The sequence below is a fragment of the Cyprinus carpio genome, chromosome A10, assembly GCF_018340385.1.
Source record: "Cyprinus carpio isolate SPL01 chromosome A10, ASM1834038v1, whole genome shotgun sequence".
Classification (NCBI taxonomy): domain Eukaryota; kingdom Metazoa; phylum Chordata; class Actinopteri; order Cypriniformes; family Cyprinidae; genus Cyprinus; species Cyprinus carpio.
In genome coordinates this window covers 347,417-363,556 of record NC_056581.1, presented here as the reverse complement: position 1 = coordinate 363,556, position 16,140 = coordinate 347,417, and the positions used below count along the sequence as shown (strand labels likewise).

At 40.2% G+C, this 16,140-nt stretch overlaps 2 protein-coding genes across 2 annotated transcripts in view; both read left to right on the top strand.

The window, feature by feature from the left end:
• The window catches only part of LOC109089516 (tyrosine-protein kinase transmembrane receptor ROR2-like), a 68,277-nt gene extending 61,853 nt beyond the window's left edge, over positions 1 to 6,424 (top strand). Inside the window, exons 5-9 of the mRNA XM_042764581.1 lie at positions 121 to 242; positions 950 to 1,252; positions 1,552 to 1,809; positions 1,915 to 2,120; positions 2,748 to 6,424. Of these exons, the coding sequence (XP_042620515.1) occupies positions 121 to 242; positions 950 to 1,252; positions 1,552 to 1,809; positions 1,915 to 2,120; positions 2,748 to 4,175 (2,317 nt within the window). The 3' untranslated portion in view covers positions 4,176 to 6,424. The remainder of the gene's footprint in view (positions 1 to 120; positions 243 to 949; positions 1,253 to 1,551; positions 1,810 to 1,914; positions 2,121 to 2,747) is intronic.
• Positions 6,425 to 7,506: 1,082 nt separating this feature from the next.
• On the top strand, positions 7,507 to 12,383 carry LOC109104546 (nuclear factor interleukin-3-regulated protein-like). Its single transcript, XM_042764582.1, has 2 exons — positions 7,507 to 7,699; positions 10,593 to 12,383. Exon 2 carries the CDS (start codon positions 10,714 to 10,716, stop codon positions 12,106 to 12,108), a length of 1,395 nt encoding a protein of 464 aa, XP_042620516.1. The 5' UTR covers positions 7,507 to 7,699; positions 10,593 to 10,713; the 3' UTR covers positions 12,109 to 12,383.
• The last annotated feature ends 3,757 nt before the right edge of the window (positions 12,384 to 16,140 follow it).

Genomic DNA, 16,140 nt, shown 5'->3' with positions numbered 1-16,140 from the left:
TGTGGTGTTTGAACTGTACAATGTACCGCTTCAGGGAAGTTGTCTTATTAAATATCAGCTGTGTGCCATTGAGCCGAGTTATCATCTTGGTCATCACTGTCTGTCATTTTCTTTTCTCAGAACGCACGAGAAGGGCTTCTGCCAGCCGTACCGTGGCATCGCGTGCGCTCGCTTCATAGGGAACAGGAGTATCTACGTGGAGTCTCTGCAGATGCAGGGAGAAAGTGAAAACCGCATCACAGGTGAGCACTGCTGTCCTGAAACCAGTGCTGAGAACATTAGAACAGTTTATTGGCACATACAGTTGAGATCAAAATTAGAGAACAACCTACAAATTTCAAGGTCACTGCTTAGTCCTATTTGAAGTTGAAAGTTATATATATATATATATATATATATATTATTTGGTCACCAAATCTGCATTTATTTATTCAAAAATAAAGTAAAACCGTAATACTGTGATCAAAGCAGAATTTTCAGCATCATTACTCCAGTCTTCAGTGTCCCATGATCCTTCAGAAATCATTCTAATGTGCTGATTTGCTGCTCAGTTATTATCAATTGATTATTGGTGTTTAATTATTAATAGTGGTTTTTATTATCGATGTTGAAAACAATTGCTGCTTGATATTTCTGAGATGCATGTTTTCAAGATTCTTTGAAAATCCAAATTTATTCAAAATCTAAATATGTTGTAACATTTTTAATAAAATAAGTATTTTTCTTATTCTTAGCACAACTGTTTTCAACATTGATAATAATGAGCGTAAAGAGTGTAAAGAACATTTAAATAATCCAAAGGACCATTTTTTCCACTGTAAAGAGGTTCTTCATGGAACCATCATTGCCAGTAAAGACCCTTTAATTTTAGAGTGTAATATATAATGATCACAGATGCACCATGCATTCTGCTGTTATCATTATTTGTCATTCTTGTGTTGTTCTCCAGCGGCCTTCACGATGATCGGCACCTCGACACAGCTGTCAGACCAGTGCTCTGAATTTGCCATCCCGTCCTTCTGCTATTACGTCTTCCCGTTGTGTGAGGAGGGCACCAGAGGTCCATGGCAGCGCCAGCTCTGCCGCGACGAGTGCGAGGCTTTGGAGAACGACTTGTGCCATGCAGAGTACACCATCGCACGCTCCAACCCTCTCATCCTCATGCAGCTGGAGCTGCCCGCGTGCAACCTGCTTCCCCACCCCGGCTCGCCAGAAGCTGCCAGCTGCATTCGCATCGGCCTGCCACCGCAGTGTAGGTTAACATGACTGAACACGAAACCATGAAATGGGGTTTAGAGCCAAGGAGGGCTCAAGGGAGGATTTAATAAGCATGAAATCCAATGTAATTGGCTCCCAAGCACCCTCATTGAGCAACAGCAATTGAAGCGAGAGGGCCCTCTTGTGGTCCATTTGACTTTTCTTGACGTTGTATTACTAAATAATGATACCTCATGTCTATAACTCAGACACACAAAAGAATATTTCAATAACACTGATTTTTACTTAATGTTTTGAGAAAAAACACCTACTAATTTTCAATCCTTGTTAAAGATTCACCCCCAAATCACAGCTGTTACAACGGAAGTGGCGCCAACTACAAAGGCACGGTCAGTGTCACGAAATCAGGCTACCAGTGTCAGCCGTGGAGCGCACAGTATCCACACAGTCATCATCTGACGCCTGTTGAGTACCCTGAGCTCAGAGGAGGACACAATTTCTGCAGGAACCCCGGAGGGCAAATGGAGAGCCCCTGGTGTTACACTTTAGACCCTAATGTTAGAGTGGACGTCTGTGACATTCAGCCCTGCAGTGAGTAGATTATCTATATGGCCCTCAATAACTGATTTCTGATTTCAGCTAATTTATACAAATATATTCTCTGTTGTTCTAAATTTAGTTTATCATTTTTTTCAGAGCCTCCAGAGAAAGTGAAAAAGGAGATCCTGTACATCTTAATCCCCAGTATAGCCACCCCTCTTGTTATTGCCTGCTTGTTCTTCTTGATCTGCATGTGTCGTAATAAACAGAAGGAGTCTGCCGACAGCCCTACTCGCCGGCAGCTCACTGCCTCGCCGAGTCAAGAAATGGAGCTGCCTCTACTTAACCAGCACAAGCATCAGGTAATCCTCCCTCGTTTTGGCTTCTGAGATTTAACTGAAGTTGCATTCAAAATCTGCATGCAATTTTTACATTCACAGGCCAGTTTGGACCCAAATTGAACATAAGACTATAAATTAGTCTTAATATTTTTCAGCTAACATTTGGCATCTGATCAGTAGCTTATTAACAAGTGAAATCATAAAAATATCAAATTTTTGAATGTTCGTGTTATTACTATTAATAAATGTACTATTACTACATATATTACTATGTTATTACTACAATGTCCTTTTTAATGAATATGATGCAATCCATGAATAATTTGATCAAATTTATGAGATTATTGTAACAAAACATCAATATTACTTTTAAATGTCTCAATTTAATAAATGTAAAATGAATGGTAAATCTCTTAAAAATAATCATGACTCATTTGCAAAGTTTGGTCCCCATACAAAGACTTATGCATTTTTTAGAGATTAAGAATTTTTCCAGGTTAAAATGGACCTGAATGTATTATGATGATTAGTGTGCACATGCCAATTAAGATTTGTCATTACATTCAGTGTGTACATCTAACTGCACATTTTGCCTCTTCCATTCAGCACAAGCAGACTTAATGATGGCTTATTATCTTTAACCTTTAGGCGAAGCTACGAGAACTCAACCTGTCTGCAGTTCGGTTCATGGAAGAGCTTGGAGAGGACCGTTTCGGAAAGGTCTACAAAGGTCACCTCTATGGTACGGCTCCTGGTGAACAGACTCAGGTGGTGGCTATAAAGACGGTCAAAGACAAGGACGAGAGTCCTCTACGGGAAGAATTCCGCCACGAGGCCATGCTCCGGTCCCGTCTGCAGCACCCCAACATCGTCTGCCTTTTGGGTGTGATAATGAAAGAACAGCCCATGAGCATGATCTTCAGCTATTCGGGCCACGGTGACCTCCACGAGTTCCTGGTCATGCGATCCCCTCACTCGGACGTCGGCAGCTCTGATGACGACAAAACGGTCAAATCCACTCTGGAACAGGCAGACTTCCTACACATCGTCACACAGATAGCAGCCGGAATGGAGTATCTTTCCAGCCACCACGTGGTACACAAGGATCTGGCTGCTCGTAACATCCTAGTTTGCGATAAGCTCAACGTGAAGATCCTGGATCTTGGGTTGTTCAGAGAGGTCTACTCCGCCGACTACTACAAGCTAATGGGAACCAGTCCCTTACCAATCCGTTGGATGTCCCCTGAAGCCATACTGTACGGGAAGTTCTCCACCGATTCAGACATCTGGGCCTACGGCGTGGTGCTCTGGGAGATATTCAGCTATGGCCTCCAGCCGTACTGCGGCTATTCTAACCAGGATGTGATTGAGATGGTGCGCAACAGACAAGTCCTTTCCTGCCCAGATGACTGTCCAGCCTGGATTTACACACTGATGCTCGAGTGCTGGAATGAGTTCCCCGCAAGAAGGCCAAGATTCAAAGACATTCATGCCCGGTTGCGCACCTGGGAGAGCTTATCCAACTACAACAGCTCGGCGCAGACCTCAGGAGTGAGCAACACCACTCAAAACAGCTCCCTCAGCACGAGCCCCATCAGCAACATCAGCAATGCTCGCTACGTCAGTCCCAAAAAGTCTTCCCCTTTTCCTCAGCCTCAGTTTGTGTCCATGAAGGGCCAGATGCGCCCAATGGTGCCACCCCAGCTCTACATCCCAGTCAATGGCTACCAGCCAATGCCTGCTTATCCGTACATGCAGAACTTCTACTCCATGCAGATCCCCATGCAGATGCCTCCACAGCAGCTGCACCCACAGATGGTGGCCAAGGCTGGATCGCACCACAGCGGCAGCGGCTCCACCAGCACCGGCTATGTGACCACGGCACCCTCCAACGGATCTGGCACGGAGAAGGCGGCCCTTATGAATGACGACCTGAAGACGACAGACGAGGATTTAGCTGACGGAGCCTCTCAAAGCGGCCTGCACAACGAGGACCTTTCTGTTCCGGAGACAGAGCTTCTGGGGGACAATGACAGCCCGCAGACAGAGGACAATGGAAACAACTCGGAAGCATAGACATTCTTTTTGGTTTAATGGGAAAAATTCTTTTTCCAATTTTCTTTCAGTTGTACAGTTTTAAAAAGTGAAGGGAAACCAGTGAATGACACATGGACGTAGTGTTATTTATGTTTTTTTTTAGTTTTATCCGCAGCCACTGATCATGCTGTTGGAGATATTTTTATAAGAAACGTCAGCTTCACCCATGAGCTGCGGTTTTTGTAGTCTGTGATGAAGAATCGAGCTTTCAGCCCTTCTGCTTTGGGTTCAGTGGCAGATATGATTCAAACGGAGGACATCTTGTTGGTTTGGTTGTTTTTTAATCAAGTTGCAAAGCTATTCAGTAGAATGCATGTTCTTACTGTTGCTGTGCAACATGAAACATCATTTCAAGCATTTTGGTGGGCACCATTCATTAATGTAACCACTTCACAGTTAGCAGTGTCATTGAGAACAAGTCATTTTACTTAATTAACTGAGACTTTAGGCTCCACAGGATTAAATGTATTTCTTGCTTGAGGGCTTTGATGTGCATGATGAAACCTCATCATGGTTATTGGACTATAAAAGATGTGGATGTGCAAAGACATGGATGCTGACCCCTAGATATTTGTCCTCTTTTAGAAGTTGCTTTTATAAAACATTGAATATTGTAAAGATTTGTAATTTATGTCATTGATTCTCTTGAAGATTTGTAACTGGTTTGTAATGTTCTCATTTTGTTTCACCAGTAGTCATACCAACCAGAAACTTTCTACCCAGCTATTACCCAACATTAGCCATATATTTTGTTCATCCATGCACGTGGAGAATCCAGTGAAGTAATACATTATATGATATTACTTGTGGAGTTTCCTCAACATCTAGAAAGTCAGAGCTACAATCTATACATTGGAGAAGCATTTTGCTATGATATTGTAATTAGCACAATCATGTATTTTATATGTGCTTTGTGAAAGGTTAAGTAAGTGAGTGAGTGGTGTGTGCTGGTTCATGTTAACCAATGACTGTAAAGTAGGTGTTCTTATCTCCCAAGAAAGGCGGGACCAAAATAATAACTGATATATTCTCCACTTTTCTGGCAGACAAGCTGCAAATAATTTACCCTTGCACACAGAAGCTGATACTTACGCAGTAGAACGCACGCTTGCCTGCTGAGATGTCAACAGGTGCTTGCTGCTCCGCGCAGGATGAACTGGCGCGCGTCAGCAGTGTACGGAGCGCGTGCCAGTTTCACGCGGTGCCAAGCCTCCGTGCAAACAGCGGGACGCGACGGAAAAGACAGTTTACGCCTGATGAGCAGAAAGACGGTAATTACTGGCTCAAGCGGACTCGTAATAACGAAGCTGCGAAAAGGTCTCGCCAGCGCAAGAGGATGGAGGAGCATCTCTTGGAGTCGCGCGCCGTCGAGCTTCAACGAGAGAATGACAAATTAAAGGCTGTGCTCTCTACAGTTCATCATCACAGCGCTGCTCAAAGTAACCCGATGCATGCTGCTTTTGGGTTCCCTCTCGGACTGCCAAATGGCGGTCATCCGCGCAGTTTACCCGTTCCTACAACTGTGTTACCATTGCGCAGTCTGTCTCATTGCCCATTTTCTGATTGCTGCGGATCAGTATGTCCTCAAACAAATCATTTTAGCTCGGTTTTCGATTTGGTATCATACCCTATGCTGAAAAACGCTGTCGCTACTAATACTACGAAACCCCCGCGCATCAATTTATTGGATAGTTATCATCCAATGGGCAGGTACAGTCTTGGGAGCGCATGCACCCGCGGAGCTTATCAGAGGAATAGAAGTTTTGCGAATGGAAATGACTCTGCTCAAACTATGCACGGGCTGCCGGACTACAGAAACACTTTGGTTAACCTGTCGCGTGTTCCCCGCTGTTACAAAGCATCGTCTTCTGAGATGGCACAGGATTGCGCGCGGCAGCCTGGACCGATCGGAGCCGCGCATGAAGGCGAAATGCCAGCAAACGCGGCAGAACTAACACGCCAACGACAAGCGACCACGCAGCCGGTTCTGCTTCCACACAAACTGCGCTACAAAGGTGGAAACGCAAGGTTTGCATCCGCGAGCTTTTCATCGTAATGGAAACCACGCGAGACAGACCATGCGTTTATATCATCGTTACAGAGGTGTTACTGGCTGTCACAGAAAGATTGTCATTTTATTGCATTTGTTTAATTGCTAAATCACTTACATTGCACTGTGAATCTTTAGTTGTAATACCTCCTAAATAAAGGTATTGTTTCTGCACAAATGAGTACTTTCTTCTCGACTCTGAACATCATGCATCTTAATTTCAAAATGCATATAAATGTTATGAGGGAAAAGTCGGTGTATTTTCTTACTGGTATAAGCTTATGTTAAGTGTAGGCTGTATTTTATCAGAACATTGTTTCTGACTGTGCACTTGAAACCGGTTTCTTTTCCACAGGGTGGCGCACCCGCACACTTCTTATTTAATGTAGGTCATCTTGAGCGCCACGTTGTGCAACTCCTTTAGTTTTAGGTTACATCACATCCACACCTGTTATATCATGACCATTAGACAACCATAAATTACATGTGACTTATGCTGACGATTTCATAATACACACACACACACACACACACATATATATCAAACTAGTTTTAGTTTTGGAAAAAAGCATACCGCGGTCATTGAGTTCACAAGAGAGAATCACAAATTGGAACTGATTTAATATTAGTGTGCTCGTGTCCTTTAAACGAGGTAATAATGCATAACACCATTTATGTAAGCCATTCTGCTGCAAACCTCTCCCTATTTCTTTGAATACCAAGTGGCTTCATTTCTCTGAAAAATGAGATGTGTCTGTTGATATTTTGATAACATATTTTTCATTCATATCTGAAGTAATTAAAATTAGACGGGTAATAGTTATAATAATCGCTATATACTTAGGGTTTTTTCATTTCTATATCAAGATTACGACAGTTATTATAATAATACCAGTTCTTCTTCTACATGCAACATCAATAATAATAATAAAACACTGTACAGTCATTGTTAAATATATATTCATGTAATGTTTGACATGAAGACATTTCAAGATATTCTGAAAGTTTCTAGATTTAGAAAGTTTCAGTGTCAGCATTTTTAAAATAAAAAATAAACTTTTTAAAGGTAGCCGACGAGGTTTTCCTCAACTGTACTTCGGACTCCCCATTATGTATATTACTGTTCATACTTACCGAGTCGTTATTGCTCATGTGAGACAGACTGCTATTAATGAGATGTGTTTTATTGGCTCAAATCGGAAGATGCTGTATTTTGATTGGTCGAGAGATGTGCCGGTCAATGCACGCTGCCAGTACTCTTCTGTAGTGACCTACTAACACAGATCCATGAGGCAGCAGCACTGACTCCGGCAGGAAAACGCGCAGGAGGAACACAAGTATCATTTTCAGATGGGATGTTATTACTGCTGATGAAACACTTCTGGTCGCTTTGAATGGTTTCATGCACGTTATTTATCCCGGACCTCTATATATTTGGACCTTTGCTTAAGAGGTAACTGCTTTCTTCTTTTACCGTGAAGCATAACGTTACATGAACGGATAACGTTAGGGCTCGTTTGGGGTGTTTCAACCGGTAGCCGGTATAACAGATTAATACAGTAAGGCAACTTTCAGCGTGGTCTGTGTTCAGCATTATATCAGCGCAGACATATTTTCGTGTTTAACCTAAACGCTTATGGATTATAAATTCTTATGCAGTGCCGCACATTATGATATTTGTGAAAATAACATTATAATATGGGCACTGGGAGACGGGGTGGCTATATTCATCTGGCTGGGTGTATCAGGCTCTCGGGTCAATACATAATACATTTAGACCTTATGCAGTTTAATTTAAATATTGAAATATATTAGCCTACATAGATTTGTGAATTTTACGTTTTACATTCGTATTGAAATTTGTGACATGCATTTGCTCTAATAATAGGCTAAATGTTAATAAATCGTACATAATATTCAGTTTATCCCCGAACGCTTGTGTGCGTTTATTGTGTAACACTGATCATCTTACAGTCCTTGCACAATTACGGAAGCTGGGACACTTCTGACAAGACCGCAGCGGCACTTGTAACGAGCTGTTGTCTAATGCCCAGCGATAACTGATATTTATCTTTAATATATCGCTAAGGTGAATGTTTCACGCGCACCGATCAGACTGTCCTGAGTGTCTGTGTCGGGATGGGGTGAATGCATTAAAGGCCTGTCAAATAACAACACAGCAAGGGTATGATGTGTGTGTGTGCGCGCGCGCGCATTTGCATTGGAGGTAGTACTGTTTTATACCCCATTTAAAACCCGATTTAAGTGTAAAGTGTAACTTTATTATAGCCATCTTTTTATTATTCCTTGGAGACGCAGCCATGGTTGAATCCCCAAACCACAACGCTCACTCTAAATGCAATCTCTGTTAGACTTTCTGAATTAATGTTCACTATAGCTGAAAGAAAACAAGCCTTTTCATGTTAGTCTAGTTGCGAATACTGTATTTTCCGAGCGCGCTTTCATCGGTTGATTCGTCTCGGTTCAGCCACGTGTGATGAAGCTGGCTGCTCGCGTTCCTTTGTTCTGCGCGGCAGTCTGCGCCTGTACTGGAGCTGTCTGTGTTTACAATCTGTTCATAGTGTTGAGATCGAAGTTACTACGGAAAACTTGAGTTTATGAGCATAGGCAGCTTTAGCTGAGGTAACTCCAGCGGTTTGATTCGCACGTTGAAGGTCAGGTCATGTAATCACGACCACATTATAAATGCGTTTAAAGCGTGAGCTGTCGCAATACTTTGAGCACGCAACCCGTGACATAATGGGGCAGAGCATAATTTGAAGATACTGTACGTTATAATAGTCACGTTTCGATTTACGTGACGTCAGCAGCATGTAAAACTTTGTATATTTCCTGTCCGTCTTTTTAAAAATAGAAACACTGTGCACACTGTTACTGTTCGCCAAAAATAATTTTCCCTGATGATAATATTCAGGAAATCCCGTCCTGTGTGCTTTCTATCGGCTGTTTATGATCAGAACTAGAGATGCCAGACCGCAAATGAATCACTAAAGTCGCAAAAACATCTGAGATTGGCGATTTATTCTGACACTTCACTGACACACACACACACACACACACACACACACACACAGTGATATGATACTTTATAAGACAGGAAACAAAAAGAGCGCTGGATGAGATGGAGATTTACATAAATATAGCTAGGTAGATGATTTACCAGTTGTAGTCCGTTACTTATTACAGATTACATGATGGAAACTGTAGTTATTAATGTAATCTAGATTACTCATGTTAGGTGATCTATTCCAACTACCTTTTAGATTACTTTTTAAGTTTACAATTAAAAGTACCGTATCGATATAAAAAAAAAAAAACGAAAAGAAGGAAAATATATTTCATTTTTGACATCAGTGCCATAAAATGCATTAACATTACATTAGTGAGTTGATAAAAAGTTAAGAATTAAATCATAAAATGGAAATAAAAATAATTTGAATGCTAAATATATAAATATTTTAACTGTTTTACCTGCATGCCAATCAAGATCAGAGAACTGTGTTGCTGAATTATTTGAAATATTAACTTCTTCAGAGAAAATAAAAAGTCAATTTTGGCTGGCAAAAATGGGTTTGGGAATCCCTGCATTATATGAACAAACATTGATAAACATGAAAACAACAATGACATTAAACACCCAAAGTATTTCTGTCCAGACGTCCAGAATCAAGTTATTGAAGGTCACTGTATATGATGACGACATAATGTTTCACAGTTATCCCCAGTGTTTAGTAACTTGGATAATTATTTGTTTCATACATGGTCTCTAATTGCTTGCATTGTCCTCGAATTCAGAAGCATGGTTTGCCAATTTATTTACACAACATTTGTGAATAAGCTAAATGGTATGACACAGTAGGATTTTTAGAAAGGACATTTTAACATTTACATTTATGCATTTAGCAGACGCTTTTATCCAAAGCGACTTACAGTGCATTCAGGCTAACATTTTTTACCTAACGTGTTTCCTGGGAATCGAACCCACAACCTTTTTGCGTTGCTAACGCAATGCTCTACCACTGAGCCACAGGAAGAGAACAGATTGTGTAATCCATAAAAATTAAACTGTAATGTACTCTAATTACAAGTACTTAATTGTTGTAATCTGATTACGTAATCCAGATTACATGTAGTCAGTTACCACCCAGCACTGCATACAATCCAATGTAGGAAGCAAATGTCTTCTATCATTTGTGAGCGATGAAGCAGCTCTCTGTTTATGTCCATAACAGTATTTAAAAAAAAAAAAAAAAAAAGAGTATCAAACTATATACACACTTATTTTGATTGGGGTCTCTAATCTGTTTCTGTTTTTATCTCACCAGATCCCTTAAAATTCTCTGGAACTGACTTCACAAAGAGGACACGCATGACTTCTATAGCACTTGGTCTACAATGAGATGTTTACTTAAAACCAGAGTCAACTAATGAGCTTATGCAGTCTTGATGATGACCACATTGTGTAATATGCAAGCCATTAAGAAGGAGCCGTCATGCACTGGGCCCTACGGTGGAGAGGATGCCTTAGTGCTGGCGGTGGCTTTGCAAGGGACAGACAGAGACCTGATTAACCACAAGCTGTCCACCCTGCCCTTTAAGACCAAGTCCACCAACTGTCGCAGAAAACGCGAGTTCATACCGGACGAGAAAAAAGACAACCTATATTGGGAAAGAAGGCGCAAGAACAACGAAGCAGCCAAACGTTCACGAGAAAAGCGGCGACTCAACGATATGGTTCTGGAGAACAAGCTCATGGCCCTCGGGGAAGAGAACGCATCACTGAAAGCCGAGCTTCTGTCGCTTAAACTCAGGTTTGGCTTAGTGAGCTCAGCAGCTTACGCTCAGGAGGTGCAGAAAATTTCCAGTTCCACTGCTGCACTCTACCAGGACTTTATCCAACCCAGTGACGCCAAGGGTTCCTACCCAAGTGAGCTCAAGCCAGCGCGTTTAACCAGCAGCCACATATCCGTCATCAAGCACTCACCTCACAGCGCCTTGTCCGATGGATCCGACTCAAGTATGGTCACCCAGGGGAGCCCACTTATAAATATATCCCGAAATCCTGACAGCATCAAACAAGAGCCCCTGGAACCCGGCAGATACGCCAAAGACAGGGTTAGTCCATATGAACTGTACAGGAACTACCTTAGTAGCCCTTTCCCTGGGAGCTACTCCCAGCCATCGCCGTACTTGCAAATCACCAGATCGTCCAGCAATTCGCCTCGAACATCTGACGGTGACGACGGGGCCATAAGCAAGTCCTCAGATGGAGAGGACGAACAGCAGGTCCCGAAGGGTCCGGTTCCACCCAGGGCTGATTCACAAAGTGTGATTGTGTCGACCCTCAAAGTGCCAGATGCCAGTGCCTCAGCTTTGCCCCACAAGTTGAGGATCAAAGCCCGGGCCATCCAGATCAAAGTGGAGGCTATTGATCCCGACTATGAATCATCTGGCAAGTCCTCCTTTCCCATTGACATGTCTGCGAGTCGATGCTACCAAATGAGTCAGTACGTCACACCCGAGTACATTCAGTCATCTCTTAGCCCGATGTCCTTCCAGATGACCGACGTTCAGGACTGGAGTCAGAAGCCGAAGGAATGGCACAAAGATCACCAGGAGAATCACCAGCACTGTCCAGACTCACCGAGAGCTATGCCTAACAAACTCATCGCCGGCCTTAAAAACGACTCGAATGCAAGCTCCGAATCTGAGAACTTGTACTTGAAACGGGGCATTGCTGATCTGTCGGCAGAAGTGGCCTCCTTGAAAAGACTGATTACAAAACAGCAGGGGTCTGTTATTGAGTCCACGAAAAGCACTACTGAAATTTACTCATTATGAAAAGGATGTTTCTGAAACTGAATTCCCTCTATTTGCACAACGCCTATTTTCCACTGTGTTTGCTACTGCACTGTGCAGTTCTTGTGGTGTCAAAGAGCTGCACTTCATTGAGAAGAATGGTGTTTTGTGCACTTACTGTTGTGGTTTGGCGTGTCTTCTTGATGACTCCATTTGTAGCCCAAAAAATTGGTCTACTGTTAATGTTAACTTCTCAAAATTTATTGTACATTGTCTGTTCTCTTTTGTTTACAATAAATGCAAGCACTGAAACACTTCTTCTTCCCCATTCTCACTCATTTAGCAAAGTCTATCAGCTTTGATCAAACGTTTACAAGAACATTTAGTACATTTTCTGAGGAAATCCCTAAAAGTGTCACACTTTGCCAACTGTAGCTATAGAATGTAACAAATATTACAGATATATTCTCTATAATTCTAAATACTCAATAATGCGGTATTTATGTAAGTGAGCAAAAAAACATTTACTGAATAAGATCGTATATCACCTCATAAGAATCTTAATCATTATAACACATTATAGTACTTGTGGTTATAACTTTTAAAAGTATGATTTACAACACCCAATAAACACATTGTATACATTTAAGCCATAAAGGATTAGAGTTCTCATAGTTATAATACAATATATTATAAGACTTATGTCTTGATGGTTTAAGATCTACACAGTATCTTGTTACATTTTATGAGTGGTCATTTACTGTAAAGTTACAAATACAAAGGCTTCTTGGAAACATCCAAAGGGCTTTATAATGTGGTCATACTATTTATAAAGTGGTCTTTGTCTGCCTTAAGTAAAGTAACAAGTAAAATTAAGTCTTCTTTTAAACAGGCTATATCATGAATGGGTTATATTGCTGTATATCTGCTGTATTTATTGTAATATCAACACAGCTATATTGCATTGTTTCAGATGTAAAAGAGTTACTATGAGTTAAACTAGCTCACAGCAGAATTAGCCTCACTGGAAACACTCAAATATGAGCGCCACCCCAACTACTGTTAAGATTTAGTAAAACAATATGCAGATCTTAAGCAGGTTATGAGTCTTATAATACATTTTAACTATTATACATTATGCATATATTATAATGCGTTAAGAATATCCTTATAATGCATTGCATCAAATGTTTTTGGTTGCATTGATGCAAACCATGATTTTCCTTGCTGAAGGTGAACCTACAACATTCTCTGAGCAGTGTAACCTCGTTTATCTTATATAGGTTTCCCCCATAATGAGGAAACCTTTAAACTTTGCATACTTTATTCTCAACGTTATGTAGACTTTTTATAGGGAGAGAGAGAGAGTTTCTTGTCACTTCCACAGTCTGTTATAGTTGTCCTGTCACTGATTATGATTTTTCAAATAATGTGTTCTTGCAATTTGTTAACTATTTATTGTAGTGTAACTGTTCTTGTGTTTTTAGGGATTGTTGTTTTGGGGATTAATTGACCCTCAATCTAAAAATGCCATCAGCAAAAATCTTGTTACGGTGAGTATTTTTACAATTGTCAAAATGTAATAGTTAAACACTATTGACTACTACATGACTACCTAATACTTTTTTTAAGTGTCCAGAAGTATTTAGACATCTTTTAGTTAACAAGAGTATTTTTAGATGTACTTTAGAATTGTCTGTATTCTCTAAAAACAAATGTTTTGATGCAAAAACAAAAACAAAAAAGTTTGCATCAATATTTCTGAGTTATGACTACCAATGAAATAGTTCAACTATGAAACAACTTCAGAAGGAGCTAAATTTGTAGCATAAACAAATTTTTTAATTCATTTCTTAACCAATCTGTTTACGTTCAGATAGTATAGCACATGTTAAATGTTAAACTACTTTCATGTAGCCACCCACAACCTAAACCAAAAACACTACTCTCCAGCACAATGGTAACCACAAAAACATCAGCATAACACAAATGCTTTTAAATGTCAAGCATTAAAGAATTACTTCACTTTCAAATTCAAATTTCCTGATAAATTACTCACTCCCATGTCATCCAAAATGTTTCCGTCTTTCTTTCTTCAGTTGAAAAGAAATAAAGGTTTTTGATGAAAACATTCCAGGATTATTCTCCTTATGATGGACTTCAACGGCTACCAAATGGTTGAAGGTCAAAAGGGCTTCAAAGGGCTGTACAGGATACCAGACAAGCAATAAGGGTCTTATCTAGCCAAACAATTGGTCATTTTATAAAAAAAAATAAAAAATAAAACCTTGTAAATGCTGGCCTTGCACTTCTCTGCGATGCACGTCCATGACTTCACGTAAAATGTAATCACGTTGTAAAGGTCACATGTGACACCGGCAGAAGTACTGACTCAGTGTTTACAAGTCGAACGAGCAAAGACTAAGTTAAACGCCGTTTACAAAAAATTTGAATATGTGTCACTAAACATACAACAACTTTTGAATGGTTCTCCTCCAGATTTGTAAACACTGACTGAGTCGGTCTTTCCGCCTACATCACACGTTACCTTTTTAACGTGATTATGGACATGCATCGCAGAGCAGTGCAAGGCCAGCGTTTCTGTTTATAAAGCAATTACATTTGTTTATTTATTTATTTATTTTTGAAAATGACCGATCGTTTCGCTAGATAAGACCCTTATTGCTAGTCTGGTATCGTGTAGAGCCCTTTGAAGCTGCGCTAAAACTGTAACTTTGACCTTCAACTGTTTGGTAGCCGTTGAAGTCCACTATAAGGAGAATAATCCTGGAATGTTTTCATCAAAAACCTTAATTTCTTTACGACTGAAGAAAGAAAGACGTAAACATCTTGGATGACATGGGGGTGAGTAATTTATCAGGAAATTATCATTTGAAAGTGAACTCATCCTTTAAACACTAACAAGTCTTTCCCTTTACTAAAAACATTTCAACATTTATTCTCCAGTCCTATGCAAAGCATGCTGACATCCACTGTCCAATTTCATATTTAAGAAATACAGCTTATCATTATATAATAAGGTCTCAGTTTAAATTATACACAGTGTAATGATGTAATGAGTTCTGTTGACACAGTAATGTTTAATTAAATTAGTAAATTAATTCTGAACCTGAAACCATTCATTTGTTTAAGTTGTGGTAACAGGTCCCCTGAATTTGTTTTGAGAGTGTACTATGGTGCATTAATAGTATATTCCTTACAGCAGTGGACCTGAATTCTGTCCCTGGGTCTCCATCCCTCGTCTCTGAGGCACAAATGTTAGAATTTGATTAGATAACAAATGAGAACCAGGACCTACATAATATCCCACTTTTTATGATTTGTTTTGTTTTTGCTAGATGTCAGAAGCTGTCGAGTCATTGAAGAAGGACAATAACGTGCACACTGTAATTTTTTGCAGTATGGTGCCTGGGATATTCTGCGCAGGTATTTAGCCTCTGGTGTGTTTAAAGCAAGTTCTGTACAACTTTACAGGATTTGATTGGATTGTGTGGGTTACACTAACACCCACCTATAATGTTGGTATGATATTAGTGATTGCACAGTTTTGGTGAAGTCAAGAGAAATTGTTGGATAAAAACAAAGTTTGAAAGCCTGACTGAAAGTTTGAAAACAAAGACTGAAAACAAACATGGCCTTCAGAATATATCGAAGACATTTGAACACTAAAAAAAGAGAGCACAAATGTAGAATCAAACTTTTATGTGATTTGATGAAATGTGATGGCAGCTTTAGCCCATGTTTATTTATTAAAAAAGTAAACGGGGTATTAATAAATAAACTGAGATTTCTGTTAATTTTTTTCAGTACATTTCTGTTGAATTGTCAGTGAGTGACCAGATCATCTCGTTAAAACGGATCAGTTGTTTGTGACGTGCTTGTTAATAAACGAGAACCATACAAACTACTCCTTAATGCATTGTAGTCAGTTCAGAATTCAAGTGAACTTGCTTTGAATTATTTTCAGCGCACAGATTTTTCCACTAAAAATGTGCTGATTTACAATGTCTTTCACAAGAACACAACTTTGCACCAACACATGATTGTCTGGAC